Source organism: Trachemys scripta, chromosome 7 (assembly GCF_013100865.1).
Source record: "Trachemys scripta elegans isolate TJP31775 chromosome 7, CAS_Tse_1.0, whole genome shotgun sequence".
Taxonomy (NCBI): Eukaryota; Metazoa; Chordata; order Testudines; family Emydidae; genus Trachemys; species Trachemys scripta.
The window spans coordinates 125,164,480-125,177,097 of record NC_048304.1 but is presented as its reverse complement, the minus strand read 5'-3'; the positions used below and the strand labels follow the sequence as shown (position 1 = coordinate 125,177,097).

Sequence of the window (12,618 nt, the reverse complement as noted above, 5' to 3'; positions counted from 1 at the left end):
GAGTTTATCTTGGGCTGAGATGTACCTAAGATTTTAGGTACATAATATACAGGAAACAGACAAGATAGATTCATGAGGCTTACATTGTAACACAGAGGACGTATAAAGGCTCTTTTCACCTAAGGTGAGATCTTCCTTTTCCTCAAGGTTTTATTAAGGCCTATTGAAGGATGTGCAAGATATGTCCAAAGAGAGTAAAAAGAGTCAAAGTTCTTGAAGCCTAGATCTCAGACCCAGACACTGGCAGCAAATATTTTGACACATCCCCTCAAGGTATACATGGGAGGATGCAGAACTCTTCAAAAACATTAAAGCTGCCTGGGGAAATTTCACACAAGGTGGATTACATGCAGATACAGAGTGCCCACAACATAGGGTATAGCTTACAGCTGGATCAATTAACATTTCCAGATAAGGAGAGAAGACACAGAACATACACCTGCAGTCACACATCACTGCACCCTGCAGCTTTAAAGGCACAGACACTGTCATGTGCCTTCCAAGGTAGAGTGGCTCAAGATAATCTCATTAACTCATGATAAAGAATTAGGACAGAAGAGCACAAACTACTGAATATAAATGATAAATACAAATAAAATACTCAGCACTTATATAGCACTTTATATATTCAAAGCATTCAACAAACAATTCTCAAATTTAAACGCTAAAGAAGAATAGAGTTGAGCATAACAGCAAGCAGCAGAAGTCTTGCTGATGCAGCTGCACTGTCTCTTGAAGCCAAAAGGACACTTCTCTTGGGTACCATTGGTTAATAATTAGAAAATTAAATAATTTTGTACAATAAAAGTACACATCTAACAAAAGCTTAGAATTTTCTCAAATAGAAAGAAAAATGCTACAGACTGGTGGACTACATAAATGGTCTAAAGCACAGTCCATGAATAAGGCTAAGTTTTTATCATGGTTATTTTTAGTAAAAGTCACGAATGGGTCACGGGCAATAAACAAAAATTCACAGCGCCTGTGACCTGTCCGTTAACCGGGGGGCAGGGTTGGTAGGGGGAGGAATGTAGTCCCATTGGGAGCTGCGGGAGAACTGACAGCCCTGGCTCCAGTAGCTGCAGCAGGGCACAGCCACAAGGGGCACACAGGCCCCGTTCCAGAACTGGCCGCAGCTGCAGGACAGGGGTGCATGGCCCCAAATACAGTCCCCGCTAAGCCTCGGGCAGGGCGGCATATGGCCCTGGGAAGCTGCAAGGGGGGCACATGGCCCCCAGTGCAGCCATCAGGCAGGGGTGCATGGCCCCAGCTACAGCCCTTGGCAAAAGCCGCGGGGCTGGAAGGCACGGCCCCTGCTGCAAACCCTGCCAAACCCAGAACACTGTGGGGCTATGGCGCATGGCCCGGCTGCAGCCCCCGCCAAGCCCAGGACGCTGCCAGGCAGGGATGCACGGTCCCTGCTGCAGCCCCCAGCAGAAGCTGCGGGATTGAGGCGCGCAGCCCCGGCTACAGCCCCCGCCAAGCCCAGGACACTGCTAGGCTGGGACGCATGCTGTTACTGTCATGTAGCTGAACAAACCAAACACAAACACACACTAAACAAAGGCCAAGACAGACAATGAGCTGCATTCTTCAGTCTGCTTGAGCTACAAGTTGACTGTGGCAAATTCTCTTTGCACAGGGGAACTCTCTCTTTCCCCTCAGTAAACGGGAGCACATGTGCTCCAGAGCTCTGCCACACCTATCCTCCACTAGTGTGTAGCTTATGGCAGTGGTGTAAGTTAGAGCAATCCCTCTATGGCAATGTTGCTAGGACTTGGCAGTTCAGCCTCAGAGAACTACAGGTCAGATGCAGGCAAGAACTAAGCCCTATATCAGTAAATACACTTACTTCTTTCACATGTCTATTTGGATATCCACACTCTGTCTATTAAAATCTGTTACCAAAAAAAAAAGTATTGCAGATGCAGAGCACATTATTTTCAGTGGCTAATATTTTATTGTATTAGTCAATCTTTTTTTCAAAATTAGGAGGGTGCTCATTCTTCATTGGGACCTATGTACATGCCACATTTGAAGTTTTCAATTCAATCTTTCTTATACAAGTGCAAAGCACTTGAAAAACTACCAGTTTCCATCCCAGTATAACTCAGAAGGGGTTTAACAGATTTCCTCCAGGCTAATTTTTTTTAATTATTTCTGGATTGAGAACGAACATGAGAAATTTAAACCCCAAAAGCAATTTTTGCCTTTAACAAAAAAGTCAAAGCCACTGAAAAGAGGAGCTTGGAATTAAAACTTTATCTCAACTATGACTTTAGTAATGAAATAGCCAACCTTCATATCATCCTACAAGATTTATGTATTTTATGCGATAGATCATTATATACAATTCTTATCTATTCATCTTTGGAATAGTCATAAAAGAGGGGCTAAAATATGGTTATCTCTTTAAAACGCCTTAAATAGATGGTTAATAGAAGGGCAGGATGTTGACAGGCTACAGGAATTTCTAATTTGGTTATTTTAAACATAGGCCTTATATTGTCAGCCACCCAGAGCCAATGTGGAATTATTGATTTGGCAGATATTTGGTACTTCAAGACATGTTAGAGGCAACTTCTGGCCTCCTGTTCCCCAGGTTGGCAGAGGCTGTGGAAGTGAGTTTCCAGCCTTCCAGGGAGAACAGCATAATCTGAATACCTCTTTTACCACAGTGATTCTTCAACTCTTACTGTGCTGATCACTACATGGTCCTCAAAGCATTTAATACTGTGGATCCCTGGGAAGGTCACCACAGACCACCGTTAGAGAACCATTGCTTTAACAATGCTGACTGCAGAACAGAGACAGCACTAGAATGGATCTAATGACCACTTATTTTCCATCGAACTCCCCACTCACCCTTGCATTGGGCAAATATTGAACACAGCTCCCTCAAAACACAAAAAAAACCCCAAAACACAAAAACAACTCAGTGCTCCTGCCAGGGTGGCTTTATGACTTGTAATAGGTGTCTCTCCCAGCCCTTCAGAGAGAAGATGGTTTTCTCTTTACCCTTTTCTAAAACTAAACACATTAAAGGGGTAAAGTAACTGAAAACACCAAATGAATGTTGAAAACGCCAACAGCCCGTCTTTGAGACACTAGTACTGCATGCAAAGGGCCAGATCAGAGATGCCATTCTTTCACTAAGACCAACCTTTTCTGTAAAAGACTGCATTGAGGAACTCTTCTGCTTGCCTCTCAAACCGAATGATTTTTGCTTGCTCTTGTCTAAGTAGAGCTTCTTGCCCAGCTTCTGAAGCTGGCTCATCCAGACTGAGTAGGTGTTCCTGGGGGGAAAAAAAAAAGGTAATGAAATGAAATGTTTGTAAGCTCTCTCCCCCTGCCACATTAATAAATCACTCACAGCTATCAAGCACTCTTTAAACCAGCACCATTATAAAAAAAAGGGTTTTCAACCAAAAACTTTTAGTTTTGCAATGACTGCCTACCCAATAGACCCATCTTGATAATTAAGGTTTAAACCTTAAGTCACATCAACAACAACAAAATCATGAAATGCAGTATGTTGGAAAGGCCAAAATATTAAATATAAACCTAAAGAGAGTAACCAGTGCTTTTCCTAGTATGACAGCAGTAGAGGAAATGAGGGATACCTAGGAAGGAGAAAAGGCTGAATATTTCACCTTGCATTTGGCCAAGAAACTGGCTTCAAACTCTTAATTTTCATTGAGAACTTTTAGTTCTATATGAAATCTAAGATGATAGAATACACAGAAAATAATTCTCATCCCGCCCCCACATTTTGCACAGCTTCCAGGCAAACTGAGCATGAACTGAGCACCGTCTGTTGCAAGACACAGAACACCAACTTTTAAATGGAGAATAACCTTCTAGATTCACAATATTGCCATAAAACTGGAATGAACAGAAGACTCACAAGCTCTTGAAATCCCTCTTACAATTCAACTGAGAGCAGCTGGTTGGTTTCAAAAACATTCCAAAACAAAAAGCTTCATTGCGATAGAGAGAGAGGGGTGTGCATGTGTCACTACAATTTTTATTAAAAAAAATAAACAAAAACTGTAGTTAAAAAAACCTAAAGTCAAAAGTCCAGAAGTGTATTTGTTCATTTATTTTTAATAGTGCAGTTGGTATGAATTATTTGTCAAACCTTAATTATATCAGTTGTACTGCAGTATAGTCACACACTGTCAATTAAATCTTTGCTATAAAATGGGTGGAGACCACTGGATTTTGCAAATTACCATCTTTTCAGTTTAGCAACGTAAGAATTAGCTAGGTTCTCCTATACATAATAATGTTCTATATTTACTTTGTCTCGGAGTAGATTGGTTGAGTTGGGAAGGCATATTCCCTTTTGTGTACAGCCGTGTGTGTGGCGTGTATACGAATGCGGGGTAGTTCTTTTTAAATGTCATTTTTGCAGATTGTAAGTTTGAGTTGATATTTGTTCCTGTTCTATTTGACATTGTTTGGTGCAAGGAAGGTGTTATGACAAATTCATTTTAAGAAGTGTGAAGCGTTATACAAATTAGGTGCAACTCTTTGGATTCTGGGAAGCTGCCAGTGGCACAGAGTTTGGTAGACCTTTCCCCGTTATCTCCCACTAGATACAAAGGCACTTGAAATGAAAGAGGCAGTGCAGCCTAGTGGACAGAGCGCTGGAGTGGCTCTCCCAGGTCTGCCACTGGCCTGCTGGGTAACTTTAGGCAAATCACTTCATCTCTGGGTGCTTCAGTTCCCCCTCTGTAAAATGGGGATAAAGATACTGACTTCCTTTGTAAAGTACTTTGAGATCTACTGACGAACTGTGCTATATACAAGCTAGGTATTATTATATTTGTGTATTTCATTATTCCTTCCAAATGACTCATTTGTACATTTAATTATTTCAGGCCATTTCTCCAATTTAACAAGATGGTTTTATTTTTGAATGTTCTCATCCAACGCATTTGCTATCCCCCTTTGAACATCACATAATCCACAAATTTGCGTAGCGTACTCCTCACTCCATCCTCCAAAACAACTGCTACAAATACATTAAACTTTTCAGTATACTTCAGTTAGAAAGATTGTTTTCTCTCCTTTTAAAAAATGTGTGTGAATCTGACTGCTTGTGAAAGCAAGACTCTCAGCACAGACTAGAACCAAGAGCAAGGGCAGGCATTTCCCCCAAATAGCTCTGCTAAGGCACCTCAATCTTGACCTGCACCACCCACTGTCATCCCAATCCTGAGCTTTCCTTGAGCGCAGTCTGCTAGTCATGCTGAGTTATGTGGTGACTGATGTGGACAAAAGAGGACTAGGATCAGAGGACTGAAATCATTTTTACTTCTGATCTCATCAGGGTTTAAACATACATCTCTGGAAGTGCATCAACTCATTGTCCCATCTAGTCCCCCAGACAGAAACAGTAAGGATGGTGATGGGAGATAAGTGAGGGCTTGGAAAGGGGAAGAAGGTACTGACCAAAACCATAAAACTGGACAGTGTTTGCAATTGTTTCCTCCAGGCTGCAATTTCAATTACACAACTCAAATTCTGTAACTACACCAAAACAGCACCAACTCAATCCACCCTGTGCTGTCCAGCTCCCTTCCTAACATTGTCAAAAGGAAGGTGTGAACTGAACGAATAGAACTACTGTGTAAAGCAGTCAGGCAGTACAGGGAGCATTCAAGCTGACTGAAATCTCATGTCTGTGATAGAAGTACAGAATAATTACAGCACTGTTATGGAAATTGCAACCTAGAACTCCCTAAAAGAAGCCAGATAAAGATACAGTTGAAGTAGTTTATTGGAAGGAAGAGAGTTCAAACAAACCAGTACTATTCATAATTAAACTCTGTCCTTCAGCTGAAGACATACACACATGCGCCAAGTGAAGTGGCATCCTTTATTATTTAATTAACAATGTACTCTCCAGGGAGCTTTTACTTGAAGTAATAAAATAGATGATTATATACCATACTCTCTGCAGCCCCCTCAAAAATATCACACTTGGTGTTACATATGGCGCTAAGGACACCAGCAAGGGTTGGAATGCTGCATCGGCAGAGCCATGTTTCCATGGGAAAGAAAGCACTTCACATTGCTCAAGCCATTTCTCTGGAGTGGCGCTGCCCAACCACATCCATCTCTCCTCCAGAGGGATGAGCTTCATGACACAGAGCCATCATGAAAGGAAGGGAGGGATAAATGGGAAATCCCAAGGGTTCCAAAAAGAGGCTCTAATGTTTAAACCCACAGTGGGCATGGGGAGGAGAACCTACCAATAGGATTATTTTTACGGCATTAACCGGGAAGTTCAAAGTATGATCATACCGATTCCTTTGACACGGTGAAAGAGACAGCAAGATCTACTTGTTAAGAAACACAGCAGGTACAGGGAGCCTTCCTAGCTGCCTTCAGTTACTGTGCTACCAGTTATGAATTCCTACCAATGTGAAGGTCAGACTAGATCAGGGGTTCTCAGGACAAATTTTTTGGTGGCCTCAGAGTGCAGCCACCAACTCTTGCTGGTGGCCACTCTCACACTTTTTCCTAAAATACTTAATTAGCTTCAGAAAAACAAATAAATATGCACATATACATGTCCAAATTATTGTAATTTATTTCTTGCTAGCTAGTAAATCTGTTGTGAAAAGTGATATTAACAAACATATAAGTATCACTTTTCATAGCAGACTTACTCAGCCCCGGCAAGCCTGGGAACAAATTAAGCCCTGGATGGGGGGGCCAAGGGAGGCAGCGGGGGGCTAGAGCCTGAAGCCCCACCAGCAGAGTCTGAGGCCTGCTGCTGTGCAGCCGGAGCCCGGGACTGGAGCCTGAAGCCCCGCAGCCAGAGCCTGCAACCCCACCACCCCAGGGCTGAAGCCCAAAGCCTGAGCCCCACCGCCCCTGGGAAAGTGGAGAACCCACTGGGTGCCTGCTCCTCCCGTGCTGTGCCCCAGGTATCTCCAGAGGGTGGCAGAGCCCAACACCCGCTGGTGGCCCCAGCAACCAACACCAAGGCAAGGCATCCAGGAGCAACAGGGAGGGGGAGTGGCCGCTACTTTGCCCCCGCCCCCAGCCCAGGAGGCTGTGGCTGCAAGAAAAGTCCCTGGTGGCTGCATTTGAGAAACGCTGGACTAGATGACCATAATGATGGCGTCTGGCCTTGGCATCTACACATTTCTGTTACTGCAGCCACTCTCGCTTTCTTCCATCTGTTTAACTCTTTTGATAAATAAACTCTGTCTAATTCTATGATGACTGACACTCAGCTTAGCCTTGGCACATCTCTCCTCTCCATCATATTCAGAATCTTAAATCAAATCCTCCTCGAGCCTAACATGTTTGGATAATGAGGAGCCTCAAGTCCCTACGTTATTTCGAGTGTTCTTTTGCTGCATTCCCCTCCTGCGTACTTACTTCTGAAATTTCCTTTGACCAGTGAGAGCAGAACTCCATCCAACAGTCCAAATGTGGCCTGTCCTGCATTTTTCCTACTCACTTGTTTAAAAATGCCACACAGTATAAGGGATACAGTAAGTGCAGAGCTTAATTTGTAATGGAAGAGGTGCCAGGGCTCAAACATTTTTTTTTACTTTCATAACTGACATGCAAGCCCAGAGATACTGGGGCTATGAACTGCCAGGCCCAGAGATGCTGGGGTTATGAACTGCCAAGCCTGGAGGTGCCAGGATTCAGCCCTCGCACAAATTAAGCACAGAGTAAAATGACCCTAAAGAATTAACATTTGCTGCATATTAACTTCTATACTTTAAGGTTTATCTCACTCAATGTACATGACAGTCAAGTCCTGTGCACAATTGGAACCATGTGTTGATACTAGAAAGACAAAGCTAGCATGCTATATTCACAATACAGCAGGGACAGCCAAGCTTTCGGCTAAGGGCTGTATTAGCTATGGGACAGGAACAAGAGGACCATACCTAATTTGCACAAAATGGACCAAACTGGAGATGCTCTTGTCCTAGGTTTTTGCCCTGTACCTAAGCAATACCAGACTGCTCAGTATCTTTATTTTCTGTGGGACTGTTTGTCTAAATAGGCAATTCAGATTCACCCAAATCCTTCTCAAATCTGCCTATCCGCCATCTGATTCCACTTCCACAGATGGGGCCTCCCAGCCTTGTATCAGTTCCTGACAATATAGCCAAGCTCATGCCTGATTTAAATCCATTGGCTTCAATGGAGCTACACCAAGGATGAATTTGATTCACAGAGTTTGCATTTCGTGTGTTTTTGGAACAAATTGATAAATGAAACAGTACTAAGTCACCAGGAGCAGATGGGATGCAGCCAAGAGTACTAAAGCAACTCAAACATGAAATTATAGAATTTCTAAATGGGATTTGTAACCTATTGCTTAAATCAGCCTCTGTGCCAGATGACTGGAGGATAGCCAATGTGACACCGATTTTATAAAAAGGCTCCAGCGGCAATCCTGGCAATTACAGGTGGTAAGTCTAACATCAGTACCAGGAAAACTGGTTGAAACTACATCAAAAAACAGAATTATCAGACACATAGATTAACATGATTTGTTGGGGAAGAGTCAGTACAGCTTTTGTAAAGGGAAATCAGGCCTCATAATCTATTAGAATTCTTGGGGGAGGGGAGGAGGGAAATCAACAAGCATGTGGACAAGGGAGATCCAGTGGATATAGTGTACTTGGACTTTCAGAAAGCCTTTGACAAGATCCTTCACCAAAGGCTCTTAAGCAAAGTAAGGAGTCATGGGATAAGTGGGATGGTCCTCTCACGAATCAGTGACTGGTTAAAAGACAGGAAACAAAGGGTAGGAATAAATGGTCTGTTTTCACAGTGGAGAGAAGTAAATAGCAAGGTCCCCCAAAATCTATACTGAAGCCAGTTTCTGTTCAATGATCTGGAAAAAGGGATAAACAGTGAGAGGGCAAAATTTGTGGATGATACAAAATTACTCAAGATAGTTAAGTCCAAAGCAGACTGTGAAGAGTTACAAAGGAATCTCACAAAACCAGGTGACTGGGCAAGAAAATGGGAGATGAAAGTCAATGTTGATAAATACAAAGTAATGCAAATTGGAAAACATTATCCCAACTATAAATACCAAAATGATGGGGTCTAAATTAGCTGTAACCACTCAAGAAAGAGGTCTGGGAGTCATTGTGGATAGTTCTCTAAAAACATCGACTAACATGCAGCAACAGTCAAAAAAGCTAACAGAATGTTAGTAACCAGTAGCAAAGGGATAGATAATAAAACAGAAAATATAATGTCACCACAGAAATCTATAGTACACTCACAGCTTGAATTCTGAGTACAGTTCTGGTCACCCCATCTCAAAAAAAGAACTGGATAAGTTCATGCAGGAGAGGTCCATCAAAGGCTATGAGCCAGGATGGGCAGGGATGGTGTCCCTCGCCTCTGTTTGCCAGAAGCTGGGAGTGAGCGACAGGGGATGGATCACTTGATGATTTCCTGTTCTGTTCATTCCCTCTGGGGCCCCTGGCATTGGCCACAGTCAGAAGACAGGATAGTGGGCTAGATGGACCTTTGGTCTGACCCAGTCTGGCCGTTCTTATGTTCTTAAAAAAAGATATATTAGAATTGGAAAAGGTACAGAGAAGGACAACAAAAATGAGGAGGAGTATGGAACAGCTTCCACCTGAGGTCAGATTAAAAAGACTGGGACTGTTCAGCTTGGAAAAGAGATGACTGAAGGGCAATAGAGGTCTATAAAATCTTGACTGGTGTGGAGAAAATGAATAGGGAAGTGTTATTTACCCCTTGACATAACACCAAAACTAGGGGTCAACCAATGAAATTAATAGGCAGCAGGTTTGAAATAAACATAAGGAAGTACTTTGTCATACAACACACAGTTAACCTGTGGAACTCATTGACAGGGGATGTTGTGAAGGCCAAAAGAAATAACAGGGTTCAAAAAAGAATTAGATAAATTAATGGAAGATAGATCCATCAATGACTATAAGCCAAAACGGACAGGGACGCAATCCAATGCTCAGGGTATCCCTAAACCTTTAACGGCTAGAAGCCAGGACTGGATGACAGAGGATGGATCACTCAATAATTGCCCTGTTCAGTTCACTCCCTCTGAAGCTAGATGGACCATTGATCTGACCCAGTATGGCCAGATACTGTTCTTATGATAGCAGCTACCCCAACAGTACAGCATTACTCTAACAAAGCAGATCATATTCAGAACTCACTGTGTTGGTCAGGGGGCTCTCTTAAAGGAAGACAAGGTACCCCTCTCAAAACTGCTCTGCATCTGTTTCCTCCCCCTTCCCCCACCCCCAAGAGCCTTAATAAAAATCTTAATATAAAATAAGTGGAAGGTGGCAATGTCATGAGCACTGTGGCTAACAGCAGCTAGGAGCCAGCAACATACAACAGTAAGGCACTTCCTATTTGCACAAACCGCACTGCCTTGAGCTGTTGCAAAGAAGGCTTTGTCTTTTTTTTTTTTTAAAGTGTGCTGGGAGAACCTGCTAATAGACCACATAGTATATTACTTTATGTGATCACTTCCTGCAGAAAGAAGTCGGAGCCGAGAGGACCAGCTAGCCAGATTTCACTGAAACAGTTAGGCCTTCCTGCCTACATTACAGAACCACATTTCTGCACATGGACTGAGCAGTGACCATGTGCTAGCACTTGTTGCAAGCATGGCTACAGTCTGGTTACAAAACTTGTGTGTGGACAGAACTGTGTTCCTCCACATCCAGGCTGTGACTTGGTTACAAATGTGGCAAAAAACTCTACTATGTAGATGAGCCTTTTTATTCAGAGAAAAACAGGTCCCAGGATATGGAACAAGACTGCATGCTGGGGCTCTGCATCTGCATGCCAAAGAGGAGGGCAGTCACTGACTACAGTGTAGATGTGCAAGCCGCAATGCTTACAACGGAGCATGTGATCCATACTTTCTTTCCTAACAGTCCTTTAAAACAAAAAAACACACAACATACACCACTCACAGAGAGAAGTTACACAGAAGAGAGAAATCTTTGCCCATTAACTTGTATTAGGTTTACCAATGGAGAAAAAATTTAAGAGGGAAAGGGGAGTGTTAGGGGAACGACAGAAATTATATTTCTATATAACTGGGACAAGTGGAAAAAAAGCACAACCTACTAGCTTTACAGATCTGCATTGTTACCTTTACTTTTTCTCTTCTCAAGCAGCAGAAAAGACAATTTTCATCAAAAGACCAATCAGAAACACCTTCGGGCTCACAGTCTGTAAATCAGAGGAATAGCAAATTACTTCATATTCATATACCACAACTTACTGGTGCCAAAAGACAAACCAATAAATACCTGTTTCACAACATTCTTCCCTAGATTCTGCAGATGCAGATTTGGTTTCTGACATGTTTTAAATCCCAGAATATTACAAAACTATATACAGTTGATCTACGCACAATGAACCTGTTTTTTTCTAAGCAACGCCAAATACACTGCCAGCTACATAAAGATGAACGCACATTCATTAGTAATTTTAGCCAATATGAAACTAACTGTGAGCACTGCCTGGGGGGAGGGAAAAAAAGCACAAATCACCACGGTAACACACATTTTCTAGAGGCAGAGCTGAAATTGCTTCTGTGGTTAGAAATGCAGAACAAGACACAAAAATAAAGACTGAATACCTTTAAACAAACTGAGATCTTTTAATAATCCAGGTCCAAACAGCCCTTCTAGAATACTTTCAAACCCTAAAAACAAAGAAAAGAATGGTTAGCTTTCTAGATTAAGTACGTCACTACCAGAATATTTACAATAGCAGTTCTATTCCAAGAACAGATGTGAATGTGTTTTCTCCTAGTACTCCCAAGATCTATAGGTCAATTGAAATGACTGAACTACTAAAAAAATCATAACAGAACCTAAAGTCCAGTTTCATTACGGTACTTTTACAGATAATTGGATTATAATATAGAACCATGTTAGATATAATGGAAATGATTTTGGAAAGATAATGTGAAGTTTTAGTTTCTACAATGTACCTCTCAATTCAAGGCACTTTCCCAAAATATTCATTCCTTAAGCATCAAAATTCAATTTCAAAGGATGTATATTTTCCCAGTGAAAAGCCCTTTAGCTGCTTCATCACAAATGATTCTGTGCCTTGTTCTAAATCTCAACATTCTGAATTTCAACATAGGCTAGAGTCAATTTTCAAACTTCCATCTCATCATTTCTTGGGAGGAGGAATCCTAAAAGGAAGAGAATTTCAGCAATCCCATACCACATAAGAAACAAATTCAAATAATTATATATTCAATGTCAGAGGCCTACATCTTATATATAGTCCAATTTACCCTCATGCAATGTTCTGTGCCTCCCTTAAGTGCTAATCAATTTTAGCTCCCTCAAAAAAAGATTAACCCTCCCTCCGAAATTAGTGCCACTATGCAAAGTCAATATTAATCTAAATCCTATCTAGCAGCAAAGTCTTCAGAGGCATTAACTACCCAATATTGACCATAAGACAAGTGAAAAGTGAGTGAATACTGAAAGGGCAAAGACAGTCTTAAAAAGAGACACTATCAACTCAATCCTATTTCTGGATGAAAATGTTTTGCCTACTGCTGCCAGAAGTGACACC

General features: G+C 41.9%; 1 protein-coding gene across 4 annotated transcripts in view; it reads right to left on the bottom strand.

The window, feature by feature from the left end:
- LCOR (ligand dependent nuclear receptor corepressor) overlaps window positions 1-12,618 on the bottom strand; it is a 123,410-nt gene that overhangs the window by 54,681 nt on the left and 56,111 nt on the right. For all 4 annotated transcript variants that reach the window (XR_004646369.1, XM_034774970.1, XM_034774972.1 and 1 more), the window contains 3 exons: window positions 11,660-11,725; window positions 11,168-11,247; window positions 3,164-3,296 (listed from right to left, as the gene is read on the bottom strand). Coding sequence is in view for 2 of the 4 variants with exons in the window: in XM_034774970.1 (XP_034630861.1) it covers window positions 3,164-3,296; window positions 11,168-11,247; window positions 11,660-11,725 (279 nt within the window). In the remaining 2 variants the exon portion in view is untranslated. The remainder of the gene's footprint in view (window positions 1-3,163; window positions 3,297-11,167; window positions 11,248-11,659; window positions 11,726-12,618) is intronic.